We start from the raw sequence: 15,582 nt of genomic DNA, 5'->3' as shown, positions 1-15,582 counted from the left end.
ATTAATGTTCATGAGTTCATAATCAGGAGAATACTGAACAACCATGGTGCAGTCATAGCCAAAAATATCAGCACCCTTGCAATTCTGTCAGAAAATGCAACACTTCTCTAAAAAAATTGTTCCAATTGCAAATGTTCTTGTGGGAACATCCTTGTGGGAGAACGTACTGTGGACAGATGAGACAAAAGTAGAGCTTTTTGGTAAAGGACATCATGGCACTGTTTACAGAAAAAGCAATGAGGCCTTCAAAGAAAAGAACACAGTCTCTACAGTCAAACATGGTGGAGGTTCAAAGATGTTTTGGGGTTGCTTTGCTGCTTCTGGCACTGGATGCCTTGACTGTGTGAACAGTATCATGAAATCTGATGATTACCAGAGAATTTTGGGGCGCAGAGTAGTGGCCAGATCAGAAAGCTGCATCTCCACCAGAGGTCATGGGTCTTCCAGCAGGACACTGACCTGAAAGACACTTCAAATAGCACTCAGAAATGGTTAAAAACAAAGCGCTGGAAAGTCCTGAAATGGCCAGCAATGAGTCCAGATCTGAATCCCATAGAACACCTGTGGAGAGATCTCAAAACAGCATCCTTCAAATCTGAATGACCTGAAGCAGTTTGCAAAAGAAAAGTGATCCAAAATTCCAGCAGAGAGGTGTAAGAAACTCATTCATGGTTACAGAAAGCGATTGATTTCAGTTATTTTTTCCAAAAGGGGGTGCTACCAAATATTAAATTAAGGGTGCCAATAATTTTGTCCAGTACATTTTTTAGGTTCTGTGTGGAACTGTATCAGACTTGACTTTTCTTCTGTTTTTTTTTTTGTGTTGTTCCCATGCAAACTAAACAAAAAATAAACATGTGAATACCAAAACATTTGCAACTGCAACAGTTTTCTGAGAAAAGGGTTGCATTTTCTGACATAAATTGCAAGAGTGGCGATATTTTTGGCCATGACTGTATGAATGGCAGAGTTGCAAGGAGAAAGCCACAACTCTCAAAAAAAAATAAATAAATAAAAAATAAAAAAATGCAAAAGCTCTGCAGTTTGCTAAAGATCATGCGGACAAGTCAGAGGGCTATTAGAGAAATGTTTTGTTGACGGATGAGACCAAAATAAAACTTTTTGGGTTTAAATGAGAAGTGTTATGTTTGGAAAAAGAAAAATACTTCATTCCAGCATTCGAACCTTATTCCATCTGTATATCATGGTGGTGGTAGTATCATGGTTTGGGCCTGCTTTGCTGTATCTCGGCTAGAATGGCTTGCTATCATTGATGGAACAATGAATTCTGAATTATACCAGCAATTCTAAAGGAAAATGTCAGGACATCTGTCCGACAACTGAATCTTAGAAGAAAGTGGGTCATGCAGCAAAACAACAACCACAAGCGCACAATTAATTATATCAAAAAATGGTTAAAGAAGAGCAAGGTTAATGATTTGGAATGCCTGAGTCAAAAATCAAATTGAAATGTTGTGGAAAGACCTGAAACAAGCAGTTTATAGGAGAAAACCCACCAATATCACAGGTTTCATGTGTTTCTGTACTGAAGAATGGGCTAAAATTCCTACAAGCTGTTGTGCAGGAATGATTAGTGGTTACAAAATATGTTACCTGCAGTTATTGCTTCAAAAAGGGGTCACACCAGATACTGAAAGCAAAGATTCACATACTTTTGCAACTCGCAAATATTTAACACCGGATCATGTTTCTCAGTAAATAAATGACAAAGTTTATTTTTGGTCTCATTTGTTTGGTTCTCTTTGTCAACTTTTAGGACTTGTGTGAAGATCTGATGATGTTTTGTGTTATATTTATGCAAAAATGTAGAAGATTCTAAAGGGTTCACAAAATATACATATAGCCATGACAACATTTAGCATTTTAATTTAGACTTGATGTACTAAAATAACTTTAATGAATTAAAATTCATGAAAAAACATAAAAACTACTAAAAATGACACAACAAACAAATATACTAAAACTTTGACTAAATGAAAATAAAATGAAAAATCTAAAATTAAAAACTGGTTCAAAATATAGCCGAGTACATCTGTAATGTAGTATGTAATGTAGTTTGACAACATACTAATTAGTCAACATTATCACAAATGATTATATACTCTATATAATTTACAAATTTTCCCAGCTGAGTCATGGATTTCCCACATTCACAGTTATTCATTTGGCAGACACTTTTATCCAAAGTGACTAATAGTTGAGACAAGAAAACAACAAGTGATTCATCATAAGACGGCAAAAAACACAAAACGTGCCTGTTATACCAGATTTCAGTCATCATCCAAAACAATAACAGCTAGGACAGGAAGATATTATAGGAAAATAAGTGCATAGAAAAAGTAAAAGAAACATTTTTTTCCTTCACATACTACACTAAAGATCTAATAGTATTTTATTCTTCCCACTGTTGCCCATTATTATTATTATTATTATTATTACTACTACTACTACTATTTTTGGTAACTCTTTGATAGCTTTGTAGCAATATTCTATGTCTATGAAACATGACAAATTAACTGAATTCAAATTAACTGAATTGTAGCAGACACTGCCTCCTAGTGGCAATTAACAAACACTTCATCTGTGGGTAAAATTCATTTATAATAGACCCAGGGATTTTTAGGTAACTTGGGTAACTTGATTCTTATAGAACTACTGATATCATTCTTCAACCTGGACCAAAACACATTAAAAATATACTTTAGAAAGAAAAGTCAGTCAACCGAATAAAACCAGCAAGGGAAAGTGATGAATAAAAGAGAGGCACATATGACTAAAGCACAGTGCTACAAATATATTTTATTTAACACAACAAACAAAAACCTATTTTAATGTCTGAATGTATTCTTAGGTAGTGCAAATATGTCAAACAAAGAGGCTGATCGTATTAAGTACTCAAAATATGCTTTTTGGATTCCCTGAAATCATTATGAAATGACATGACTTTTTTTTGGCTTGACATCTGATCTGACCTTCAAACCTCAACCTCATGGTCACGGGCAGTATCAGCCACATAAAAAACAGAGAATTGCTTTGGAAATGGAGAAGAGGAATCTGTGGTCAGCTGCACTGAATTATGAGGTCCACCACAGCGGATGACCGTAACGCTGCACACATTAATACCAAACATTAAAGAGAAAACTTATAGAATTTTCACTGGTCACTTATCTGGAAAACAACTGTGTGGGTTGAGAAAGTTGAGTGGGTGTCAATGAGGGAGGTCCACTGTGAGTTCCCATGGGAAATCCTCCTCAATATTACTGTCAGCATCTTCAAACTCATTCCATGAGATGTCATTTACCTATCATATAAAGTAATTGGCTATTAGAGAGTTCCCCGATTGGCTGTTGCTAAACCACTGCCCAACTGGATAAAAACTGAAAGTGACTAGTTCCTCATAGCAATGGTTGATAATATTACTGACCCTGTAAACAATAAACTCATGAGCTGATTTCAGTAGACGTTGGACAAATTTGCATACATTAACTTAATAAATTCAAAATACGTCATTGACCAGTGTGTTTAAGATCTTGAAGAAACACTTACTTTTATGACTCCTTCAGAGTTCTCCTCTGGAAGGATCTCATCTGGATCATACTTGATCTCAATTGCTACTTTCCCATTTCCTATAGGCCATTAATGACACGAAATTAGTATTGTATAACGGTTATATACAGCAGGTTGCTGGAAATACTTACCCAAGATCATGACAAGCACTTTTTCAAAGGCAGCCACCACAGCTTTATCTTTGGCACGCTTCATTAGCGTCCCTCGTTTTCTCAGCTTTTCCTCTGGATCTAAAAGAATTCACCATACATATACATTCGAGAAATTTTCTTTTAACAATAACCTGAAAAAGGAAAGCATGCTCAGTGCCTCAGGCCAAGCGTGTATGTAAACTCGCCTCGATCGTTGTCGATTATCTCCTCGGCCACGCCGACCCCTTGGCAGCTCATTCTATGCTGTGGGAAGGTCAACTCTGCTATGCAGCCATATTTCAAAAGCACACTCTGGTCATCAGTTTCTTCTTGGCACCCTGCGTCCACACAGTTTGAGATGTCCTTCAACTATTGAAACAGAAATGTTTGTTTACAAACCAGACATGAGCATATGCACACGTAATCTTGAGGGTAAAAAATAAAGAATCTACACCGTGTATATCATCAATATTGCTGCTTACAGTAACAATGCGAGTAGACCAGCCTCCAAAGCCCAGATAGTGATTAGCCAAGTTTTGACATTTGGAAAGGCTGAGAGGTTTAGAGCTATAGAAGGACAGATTCTGCTTCGTGCTCAGTCGGACCTGAGGGATAAGTTGAAAGAGACTTTCAATTCAAACTTTCAATTCAGACACTCAAACCTTCTTAAAACATGTGCAAATCACATTACAGCTTTATTCTTAGCTGTAATGCATTAGGCTACCTTTAAAGGAGAACTTTGGAAAAGACACTGTTTGTCAGTGGCCCGCTGAGCTTTGGACGCCTGTGCCGATGAGTAGAACTTCACCAGTGCATAGAACCCAGGTTCTGCCACCGTGGCATTGGGACAGACCTTCAACAGGTAGAGAGCACCAAATGCTGAATACACCCTCCACAGGGACTCCTAAGAAGATAGATTAATTAAAAGTAATTACCCTTAAAGTTGGGTAAATTTTTGTGATTACTGGTGATTTTGCACTAAAAATCCCTAAAAGTTCAAAGCTAGTCAATCTATGACCTATGCAAACATAATGCTTATGTACTTTTTTTGGGCAAAGGTGAATGAGCAGGTGAATGGTTTATTCATTGGTCATTTATAATATAATATAATATAATATAATATAATATAATATAATATAATATAATATAATATAATATAATTTACTTACATAAATGTAAGCCTCAGAAAATGATGGCTGAATGTCCCAAACGAAAATAGTTTTGTTGTTTTCGAGAGGGACTTTAAACTCAATTATATCGACCTCAATATCCATGACATATGGGCTTTAAATAAAGCTACACCTCGACAACGGTGTTGTTACCTCACAAAATACACGACTAAATTTTAAAACGCTACATTAAATTGAATAATCATACTCCCCTCGGCTACACGCTGTGACTTCCGTAAACAGAATCGCATTTCGCGCTCTTGGACGTCATATTACGTAAAGCGCTGTGATTGGATCAGTGAAAGGATTCTAAAAGGATTTAACAAACTGGAGTTTCCGCAGTGATGTAACAACTACGCACGTTCCAAACGTTCTAAAAGCGCTCACAACAATAAAATGACATCATTTATAAACATGTAATCTTGCCTCTTCAGGTTAATATGTAGACACCCACGGCGTTGCGTCGTTGTTTTTCATAGTATTGCTTTTGTTTTGTTTTTTTAATATATTATTAATTTACATTTATGTCGTGTTTTAAATGTGGCAATGTTTAATTTTGGTTAAACTGAAGGTCAGATACCCGCTTGTAGCAACAGTAAAATGTTCGGTCCATTTTAGCTTGTTTTTGGGACGCATTAACGTTACACTTCATGATAGTTCACAACACAGTCACAATTTAAGGTGTGTGGGTAATGTTTAACCACATACGCCAAGAACATTGAATGCAATTTAAAACTTTAATGGAGAAAGACAGAGCTTGAAGAGAATAATAATAAGGGCATTATCTATGAGACAGACAAATTTTACATGCATACACTCGAGTGAACCCATCCATTTAGATTACAATTTCAACACTGATCTTAAGCCTTTTTTGAGCGATAATATACTAGAACATATTGTTAAGGTCATTTTGGCCACATCATATTGCCATAAATCGCTTAGCACCAATGTGAAATGTTATATCAGAACCATCCTTTACATTTTTAAGGAACAGCTTGAATTTATGAGCACTCCCTAATGAGAAGAATAAATACATCAGTGATAGGTAAGGTTTAAATATGGGAGGGAAAAAGAAAAGACAGACCTAGCCATGTCTAACTCACATTTCCTGCATATGTAAGACCGGATCATAATTACTTAAGGAAGTTTTAAACTGGTCTTAGATTTGCAGCAAGTGTTACACATTGACTAGCAATACTTTGGCGCCCTCTACAGGGTGCAGTTGGAATCCAAGGATCTCCTGCAATTTGCAACCCTCAGGTAAGTTTCGACCTTGTGCATGTCTTTCTTGAAGCAAGCCAGCAGACGAAAGTTCTTTGTGAGGTCGTTATCCTCCGTGGTCAAGTAGAAGTCCTCAAAAGGCAGTGGCAGGGAGTCGTTATCATCCATGTTTGGTTGACCGTCGAGACATCCCTGCATATATACAATTATAAATTATCTTATTGCTGTCGAAATGAGCTCTGAAAATGTGAGGATGCGGTCATACCTTCTGGTACAACCACTAGACACAATTTGTAAAAAATTAAAGTAGCCTATAAGCTAGTGTTTCTCACCTTGATGAGCACACTGATGCCCATTTTCAAGTCGGCCAGCTTTTCATTGATCTGGTTGGCGGTCAGGCTGTTCGAGACGGTTCTGCTTAGGATCTGGCTGGCCAACTCCCAGGACTCAATGAGGCGGAAAGAGATGCGAAGGAGCTTCAACATCTAAAGAAGGAAAATAGTAATATCCACCTTATTCTTCAACGCTGAAGTAAGTCTATGGGCGAGACTTTCGGTTCATTAGCCGCTAGGAAAATAAGGAGAAGAATAACAACGTGCAGTAAACGGTAAAACTGCCATTTTTGATGTTTATGTTGCTCATATTTGGTCATTCCAAGTGCTTCCCAAACTATGATATACAAAAATGTGTAATGATGTAAACATTTAATCTCTTATAAGCAATGATTTATAAGTAAAATTGTCATTTACCTGTGTGAAAACAGCAAAAATATGTCACCATGCATGTACTCTAAAGTTGTATTCTTTTATTTGTTTGATACTATTTGTTTTGCATATATTTTTTAACAGAACACGGGTTTTCATTTTATTTTATTTTAGATCGCACATACCCCCAAATATGATCATCCTCATTAGAGGTACCCCATCCTAAAATTTAAAAAAGGCAGCTATATATTTACATGTATAAAGACCCAATTTATACAGTGGAAATTATTATATGTTACTATAATCACTATATAATATTTAGTGTTTTTTAAAGAAGTCTCTTTTGCTCACCAAACCTGCATTTATTTGATCCAAAGTACAGCAAAAACAGCAAAATTCTGAAATATTTTTACTATTTAAAATAACCATTTTCTATTTGAATATGTTTTAAAATGCAATTTTTTTCTGTGAATTTTTAGCATCATTACTTCGGTCACATGATCCTTCAGAAATCATTCGGATATTCTGATTTCCTGCTTAAAAAACATTAGACATTAACATTAGTAGATTTTTTTTCAGGTTTCTTTGATGAATAGAAATTTCAGAAGAACAGTATTTATGTGAAATAGAAATCTTTTGTAACATCACATCTGATCTAAAGCATCCTTGCTAAATAAAATGATTAATTAGAATAAAAAGTATTCTAATTTCTAATGGTATAGCATATAATGTTACAAAAGCTTTTTATTTCAGATAAATGCCGATCTTTGGATCATTCTATTCGTTGTAGAATTCTGAAAAAAAAATACTCATCTGTTTTAAATATTGACAACTGATTATTCATTACTTTATTCTATGGTTTATTATGCATTTTTACTCAAATTTATTTGCTATTTTTAATTATTTAAATTGATTTATATATTTTTTATTTTTATACACTGCTTTTCTCTGAACTTTTCCACAGACCCCTTAGTACCCTTAGAACAAAACAGGTTGGGATTTCATTTTTAATTCTATCGTTTACTCACAGAGCTCCTCTGTGCTTCATCTTTTCCAGTGGGCGCCTCAATGTAGTCAGAAATGCAGAAAGACATAGGGATGGTTTTACTCAGCAGTCTGCGGTCCTCAGGCAACAGGTTGTCGTCCTTGATAACAAAAGGCAAATTGGCAAATAGTATTTAAAATTTATTACCTATAATATATTTAACTCACTCAAATAACTAAATAAATAATTGTGTCTGATAAAAATTCGCAGTTCTTAAAGTTCTTAAAGTTCTTAAAGTTCTAAGCTCATATTTTACTTTTAAACCTAAATATGTGAGATCAATCATGTTTGCTCTAAATGAGAAGTTAGAGTTCTGAATAGATTTTAATGAGAATCTTACAAAGTCGTTAATCATTTTTGCAGCCAGCTGGTGCAGGTGTTGTACACGAACGACTACGTTATTGAAGAGCCGCTGGTTATCTGATGCTCTCCCCTGGTTCACCAACAAACTAACCAGCACCACCGACAACAGCACTAATGCTAGAAGAAAAAAAGAAGGACATTTATTTTTCATCTGCAACATGGTTGTTTGAAAAGCTCCTGAAAAAAATAACCAGATAACCAATAAAAAAAAAATTTTGAATTAAACTCTTCAAACTAAGAAATTAGTTTCACAGGTTAGAAAAAAAGCTAAATTAAAAAATAACCAATTAATTCATTAAAAAAGAAAAACTATTTATATATGTCAAAAATAACGTTACAACAGCAACAGAAAACATCACAGCCATACCTCTAGCCATTTCGCTCAGGGTAGACAAACTCTTGCAGGCTTAGTTTAAAGCTTGTGAATGTTTGTTGTTCTGGCTCAGGTACTGATATTTATATGTGGCATGAACATGTTTTGATGCATCTTAATGCATGAGAGTTGAAACATGAGAGTTTCCATGAGAACTGTTTTAATATGCATTGTTGTGTGTATTTAGACACCATACGTTAGTGTTGTGGTGGTTCCGGTCATTTATGTGTCTGGCTATTTCCATGACTCTGGGATGATGTTGGCACATAGACAGAAAGGTCATTGTTTTATTTCTTGAACAAAATAATATTGATATGTAAGAAATACAAAAGCAAGTTTCCTTGTTACAGTGCAATTATTCATTTAGGTACTGAGTAATATTATTTAACTACATGTACTTACTATATGGTTAGGGTCTGGCTTAGGGTTACTTGCATGTAATTATGCATAATTAATTGTTATTATAATAGTAAGTACATGTAATATGTATGATAAGGACACCTTAAAATAAAGTGCTACCCAAGTTTCCTCTACATGTGGAAGTATTGAAAAATATTGTGGTCTTTAAATTCTGAAAATGTTTCAGTTTATATTTTAATCCAGTGGCTGGCATTGTCACAGCATTATAGTCTATATAATGAGAAGCTGCATGTATTATTGCCACGTAAGCTGTAAATGGTGTCATGTCCTTCCAAAAGGACATCTTCTCAATAATTATGAGAGTAAATCAGGTCATATACGTGTTTGCTGTCATTGTGGGGATGTGGGAAGATTTTCCTATTCAGACATGGTGTTGGCCTGTGTGTAATATTCAGCAGTCTTAGGGTTGTGAAATGTCAGTGTGACATTAATAGTTTAATCCCTTGCGGGGAAAAACAGAATACAATCTGTTTACCTCACCCTTTTCTCCTGTCACTTTAGGTTATCGGTATAAGGATATAATAAAGTGTAAGTGTGTTCTGTGACAAATTTGTCAAGATACATCTTGGTCGTATTTTACTAGCAAATCAAAGTAAAATAAAAAAAAGTATACTTTGCCTGGTTGTAATTATATATTAATATAATTACATTAATATAAAACATGATATTTTTCTTCATTTTGAGCTTACGTTCAAATTAACGTCAATTAGGCACATTTTAAACCCACTGTCTACATAAATATAAAATGTGATGTAATTTTTTTTCCCCAGGATTCTTTGATTAATAAAAAGTTCAAAAGATCAGAATTTATTTGTAATAGAATATTTTTCTTTCTACCATTATAAATATTTTTTATATCAGCAAATCAGCATATTAGAATGATTTTTGGATGGTCATATGACAAAATTCAGCTTTGCTATCACAGGAATAAACTACATTAAATATAAACAATAAATTTAAATAGTAATAATATTTGACTAAATTATTGTTTTTTTTTTGTTTGTTTTTGTTTTTTTGTTTGTTTGTTTTTTTGGTCAAAACATCCAAACTTTTGACTGCCAATACATGTGTGTGTGTGTTGTCTCTTCTGCTCACCAAGTCTGCATTTATTTGATTCATTACAGCAGAAACTGTAACATTTGGAAATATTTTTACTATTTAAAATAACAGCTTTCTAATTTACTGTATTTTAAAATGTAATTTATTCCTGTGATTTCAAAGCTGAATTTTTATCATCATTACTCCAGTCACATGATTCTTCAGAAATCATTTCAATATTCTGATTTGCTGCTCAAAATACATTTATTGGTATTATTATGTTGAAAACAACTGAGTAGAAAATTTTCAGGTTTCTTTGATGAATAGAAAGTTCAGAAGAACAGCATTTATTTGAAAAATAAATAATTTGTAACATTATAAATGTCCTTATCATCACTTTTGATCAGTTTAAAGCATCCTTGCTAAATAAAAGTATTAATTTCTATTACCCCCCCACCCCAAAAAATTTGACTGACTCCAAGCTTATGAATGTTATAGTGTATAATGTTCCAAAAACTTTTTATTTCAGATAAATGCTGATCTTTAGATCTTTTTTATTCATCAAAGAATCCTGAATCAAATGTACTCAACTGTTTTAAATATTGATAATAATAATAATAATAAATGTTTCTTAAACAGCAAATCAGCACATTAGAATGATTCCTGAATGATCGTGTGACACTGAAGACTGGAGTAATGATGCTGAAAATTTAACTTTGATCATAGGAATAAATTACAATTTAAAAAGTATTAAAATAGAAAGCAGTTATTTTCAATAGTAAATATATTTCACAATATTACTGCCTTTGCTGTATTATCGATCTTATAAATGCAGGCTTGGTGAGAAGAAGAGACTACTTAACAAAAAACATTAAAAATCTTACTGTTCAGAAATGTTTGACCGGTAGTGTATAATCATTTTCTTTTGATTTTTGAGTAAAATATATGACCTCCTTGTGCGATTCGCACAATATTCACGTAATATCATTCTTTTTCCCTCCTGGGTTAGATAATAGTTTATAAGACCACCCACTTCTGCACGACGCTGAGCTCCTGAGTACCCTGCATGTGTTTAACCAAGAGCCAAACTGTCTCTTTTTCCAGATTCTGATCTCAGATCAGCTTGCCAGAGAAACATCCTCAGAGAAAGAACAGAACTGAGTGGCACCACAAGCATTCAAAGACTGCAAGTTACTTCCACCCTGTGGTTACAATCGGCATGGAAGCAGGTGCTTCCATGATGCCTCAGCTGTTCATACTGGGCATTGTGATGACTGTCTATACCGCCTGAACTTGGCACCTGTCAGTCAAGACAGAGAAACACAAAACTCCTTGAAGAAAGCAACGTCAGGTGGATCTAGGAACCGCATCGTTCCTCCAAATACTTAATGATAGGGAATAGAAACAGAAATATTATATAGAGCTGTGTTTCGTACGAGAATACGTTGTCATTTCACTTCTAGCCACAAGTAGGCGCCACTAAATTCAAGCTCGTTTCTGAAGAATTATTCGAGTTCGATTGGAATGTCATGTTTTAAAAGCTTCGAATTATTTTAGCGCTCCAAAAACAGTCCGTTAATCAATCGAAAGTCTCTGAAATTCAAAGGAAACTTCTACTTCCGCTTTTAAAACTGGTGAATAGCATTTTTAACCCTTTTGAAATGCTGATCAAAGCATTAAACATCTCTAAGAGAATGCTTGCAATTAGCTTTAAGTATCATATCACCGATTGTAATGGCGTAAATGGAGATAGTTCCATCTCAAGTTAAGGTGAGTTGGCGCAATGCTGCTACGATCCCATATCCGAGTAGTCAGTTTTACATACCAATTCTATATAGAGAACACTTCCGCTTCTCACTGCCGACTGAACGGATATGGGATATCATCCTCTCTTTACTCTGCATCTCTTTTTAAACTTTACCTTTGCCTTCGTTAGTAAGACGGTTTGACAATCCAATATGCAAATCAAGAATCGTCGAAACAGCTTTAGGGGTCGTGGGAAAATATATATATATTGATTGATATATAGGCTACATAACAGATAGCATTAACATTATAAATAATTTAAAAATAGCTTTGATGGAAGCATGAAAATCTTTCAGTCAGACTGAACCCATGGTGTTGCTAGCACTGTATACTTAACAACCTTTAAGCAAAGAAGAGGCACCTGCTCCTGACGCCACCTGATTATGTTCAAAAGACCTTTGACCCTTTGGTTGTAAACTCTTCTTGAACTTTTGACATCATTGATCTACTCATGACCTTAACTTTTCTGCACAAACTCAAGGCCTGTATTTCTGTGTCCTTAAACGGTGTGGGGACCTGGATAAGCTGTGCTCTTCCTTAAAGGCAAACGCCACCTTGTTCCCACTTCTCGTCAACTCTTGTTTCAAAGGGGGCGATGTTACACATCTACCCTGGAATGCACTGACTCCATCCCACCCGCTCTCCGATTCCACAGGCCGCACATCACAGTTCTCCAGTCGTCTCATGTTGCGTTTCTTCGGGCAGCTGCGGCTTCTTTGCTTTGGAGGCACCATTCGTTGACGGGACGAGTTTCTCCGGTGCTTCCTTAGCTTACATAAAGGCTGAATCCCAGAAGAGGCCTTTCACATTCCTGTCCAGCCTGTAAAGGAAGCAAACAAAGGTTGTTCAGGTCAAGTGTGCCATCCTAAAAAAGCATGAGCAGTGTATTCGGTAATCAGTTAACGAATGACCTCCTGTGTGTTTGTTCTGAAAAGTTATCTAATATAGGTCGGGTCTGTGACATAGTGGTTAGTGCATATCCTCCAGACACAGTGCTGTTTGTGTGGGTTACTAAGGTTTTATTTATTTATTTTAAGCAATATTCTCTCCAGTAATAAACCCTCGACACTGAGTGTGTCACTCAAACGGCAGTGAGAATGAATGAGCATATTAACACCACCCGGCTTCCACTCATCATAGTGAAAGAGATGCAGTGAACACACTGGCCGTCTGTCCAGAGGTCACGCTTCACAGCTGACCTCTGACCCGATTTGTATGCATGGCATTTGGGCGGCTGTGATCCAGGGGATGCCGCAGTAATTCTACGACGTCTAGTGAGTGGCATGTGTGCTTATGTGTATAGGGTTGAATGTGTGTGAGAGAGAGTGTCACTAATGCCTTGACTGTGCACTTGAAGCCTACATTTACCTCTACAGTACATGCAGTTTATTATTTTCAACAGATATTTGTGTCTTTTTACCCTAATGTATTCTGGGATAAGACTATCCAAATGTTGTTTTAAATCTTTTTAAATCATCTAATTGCTGTTTAAAAGCCAATTCAATACTATACATAGAAAGCATTTTGACCACAGGGTGGCGTACGTTTGCCGTATGAGGTGAACAGTTTGCAATAGAAAAAGTGACAAGCAAATGGCAGTTTGGAATTCAAAGGATTAGTTCACTTCCAGAATACAGATTTCCTGATAATTTACTCACCCCTGTCATCAAAGATGTTCATGTCTTTCTTTCTTAAGTGTAAAAGAAATTAAGGTTTTTGAGGAAAACATTTTTCTCCATATAGTGGACTTCAATGGGGATCAGTGGGTTGAAGGTCCAAATGGCAGTTTTGATGCAGCTTCAAAGGGATCTAGTGAAATGATTTTTCATTCATTTCGAAAAATGTACACTTCTGGAGCATCAGTGAGAATTTGAACATTCTGTAATAGTTGCATATGAGTCTCTCAGTTGTCCTCAGTGGGAAAAGATGGATCTTAAAATCAAACAGTCATTGTTGGAAGGGGTTCAAATGCACAAAAATGCTGAAAAAACAAATAATGTGGGACTTGAAGTATTTTCTGAAGAACAGCAGGCAGTTTAACTTCAGGACAAATAAGGGACTCATGAACAACTATCACAAAAAAAACAAAACAAAAAAAACAGGACAATTTTTATGAATTCAGCTATTATTTTCTCTTAATAATTAACATTTTGCAGATTCTGTAAGGTGTAACTTCTGACCTCAACTGTAGGCAGAAGTATCGACCCAGTCTTTACAAAGCGAACGTAAGTAAAAAAGGTAAATCAACGGTGTTGGATGATTTTGAAGTGGAGTTTTTCACCCTAGCCTTTTTTGAACCAAAGCACACAGATGAACAACTAACCGCAAACAAATTTTTTCAATGTGATTATGCAATGTGTAAAGACACGCATGCACATCGTAGAGCTAGTGCAAGATGACCATTTGTGGTTAAAAAAAAAATATATATATATATATATATATATATATATATATATTTTTTTATATACATTTCTTTAGATAACACCCTTGTTCCTCAGCTGGGATCTTGTAGAGAAACTGCAATTTGAACCTTCCACTATATGGAGAAAAGTCCTGGAATGTTTTCCTCAAAAACCTTAATTACTTTTTGACTAAAGAAAGAAAGACATGAACATCATGGATGGCATGGGGGGGAGTAAATTATCAGAATTTTTTTATTCTGGAAGTGAACTAATGTTTTAAAACATAGCTGCCTTTATTAAGTTTTGTTAATGTAACAGTTCATTCTATTGTTTCTTAATTGCATTAAACATTATTAGAACAAAGTAAACGAAGACTAAAAAAACAAGTTTATTTCAGGCATGTAAACAGAGAAAGAATATACAATACAATTTACAAATGTTTCAATACTTGAAAAAATGTTACAAGATCTATTACATGCATATTACAATATTACAATATATTTAGTGCACTAAACAGTGTTAGTAATGATAAACACATTAAAAGACATCTAAAAATGATTAAAATTTCACAATTTGCTGAACTGTGATTTTAATTTGAAAACTAAATGAACACTAAATAACAAAATAGATTCTGATTAATGTTGTTCTTATTAATGATCAATGAAAATGCAAATACTAGCATTCTGTTATTTTGCACATATGGAAAATGTAGAAAAGCCATTCTTATTTTAATCTCTGTCACATTATTATTGCATGAACAAACCGAATTATGGATAGGTTACATTCGTCCTTGTAATCCTCCATCTCTCTGCTCACCACCCTCACCGTTGGTTAGCATTCTACAAAGAAATATAATAACAGTGAAAGGATGGTATAAAGAAAAGTTTCGTGTTTGGGTGTTACAACACTTTTAGTTGGAAGGGCTTAGCATTAATAGCCAGTGCATTTCATTAATCTAATGAAATTTATCCTCAAAGGTACAAAATGTTTCACCAATTCAATAAAAAAATAAAATAAAGTAAAAATAATGTTGTGAAACGACAAGCAGATGAAAAAACTCCCTAAAAACCGTCCGAAAAAAAAATTAGAAGTTTTAATTGGTGAGAGACAGAAAAAAAACGTAGATCAAAATGACAATACATTTATGAGTGAATATAGGTAGAGTAAAACATTATAGGGATGCTACTAGTCACATTACGTCAGTCTTGTTGAGTTTGACTCTTTGGAGGTATTACAGCAGACATGAGAACTGTGTCCACAGTTTTTTGACGTCTGACCCTGACACATCTATTCATACATGTAGTTTTTCCCACATACAATGT

General features: G+C 34.9%; 2 protein-coding genes across 3 annotated transcripts; both read right to left on the bottom strand.

Annotated features, from left to right (window-relative positions):
• Window positions 1–1,002: 1,002 nt before the first annotated feature.
• rdm1 (RAD52 motif containing 1) lies at window positions 1,003–5,233 on the bottom strand. 2 transcript variants are annotated; one of them, XM_051101163.1, is made up of 7 exons: window positions 4,889–5,233; window positions 4,444–4,572; window positions 4,202–4,324; window positions 3,926–4,088; window positions 3,720–3,818; window positions 3,568–3,647; window positions 1,003–3,322 (listed from the first exon to the last, which is right to left on the bottom strand). In XM_051101163.1, exons 1-7 carry the CDS (start codon window positions 4,991–4,993, stop codon window positions 3,230–3,232), a joined length of 792 nt encoding a protein of 263 aa, XP_050957120.1. In that variant the 5' UTR covers window positions 4,994–5,233; the 3' UTR covers window positions 1,003–3,229. The 2 variants fall into 2 exon arrangements, with proteins under 2 accessions (XP_050957120.1, XP_050957116.1); XM_051101159.1 differs by having other exon boundaries at window positions 4,444–4,623; window positions 4,889–5,231.
• A 373-nt stretch (window positions 5,234–5,606) lies between these two features.
• On the bottom strand, window positions 5,607–8,682 carry gh1 (growth hormone 1). Its single transcript, XM_051106058.1, has 5 exons — window positions 8,589–8,682; window positions 8,199–8,338; window positions 7,842–7,958; window positions 6,442–6,594; window positions 5,607–6,301 (listed from the first exon to the last, which is right to left on the bottom strand). Exons 1-5 carry the CDS (start codon window positions 8,596–8,598, stop codon window positions 6,098–6,100), a joined length of 624 nt encoding a protein of 207 aa, XP_050962015.1. The 5' UTR covers window positions 8,599–8,682; the 3' UTR covers window positions 5,607–6,097.
• Between the last annotated feature and the right edge of the window lie 6,900 nt (window positions 8,683–15,582).

This window comes from Labeo rohita, chromosome 3 (assembly GCF_022985175.1).
Source record: "Labeo rohita strain BAU-BD-2019 chromosome 3, IGBB_LRoh.1.0, whole genome shotgun sequence".
In the NCBI taxonomy this organism is placed as follows: domain Eukaryota; kingdom Metazoa; phylum Chordata; class Actinopteri; order Cypriniformes; family Cyprinidae; genus Labeo; species Labeo rohita.
Note: the sequence above shows the minus strand (reverse complement) of the source record. Positions and strands in the feature narration are given on the sequence as shown.

What these genes read in the sequence shown, in the direction of transcription:
- rdm1 (XM_051101159.1), bottom strand. Translation starts at nt 4,993, where the DNA reads ATGGATATTGAGGTCGATATAATTGAGTTTAAAGTCCCTCTCGAAAAC. An exon ending in TCCAAAGTTCTCCTTTAAAG is followed by an intron (nt 4,325 to 4,443) that starts GTAGCCTAATGC and finishes CTTATCCCTCAG; the next exon opens with GTCCGACTGAGCACGAAGCA. An exon ending in GATAATCGACAACGATCGAG is followed by an intron (nt 3,819 to 3,925) that starts GCGAGTTTACAT and finishes GAATTCTTTTAG; the next exon opens with ATCCAGAGGAAAAGCTGAGA.
- gh1 (XM_051106058.1), bottom strand. An exon ending in ATGAAGCACAGAGGAGCTCT is followed by an intron (nt 6,595 to 7,841) that starts GTGAGTAAACGA and finishes TTCCTTCTTTAG; the next exon opens with ATGTTGAAGCTCCTTCGCAT. An exon ending in GCATCAGTGTGCTCATCAAG is followed by an intron (nt 6,302 to 6,441) that starts GTGAGAAACACT and finishes GTATATATGCAG; the next exon opens with GGATGTCTCGACGGTCAACC.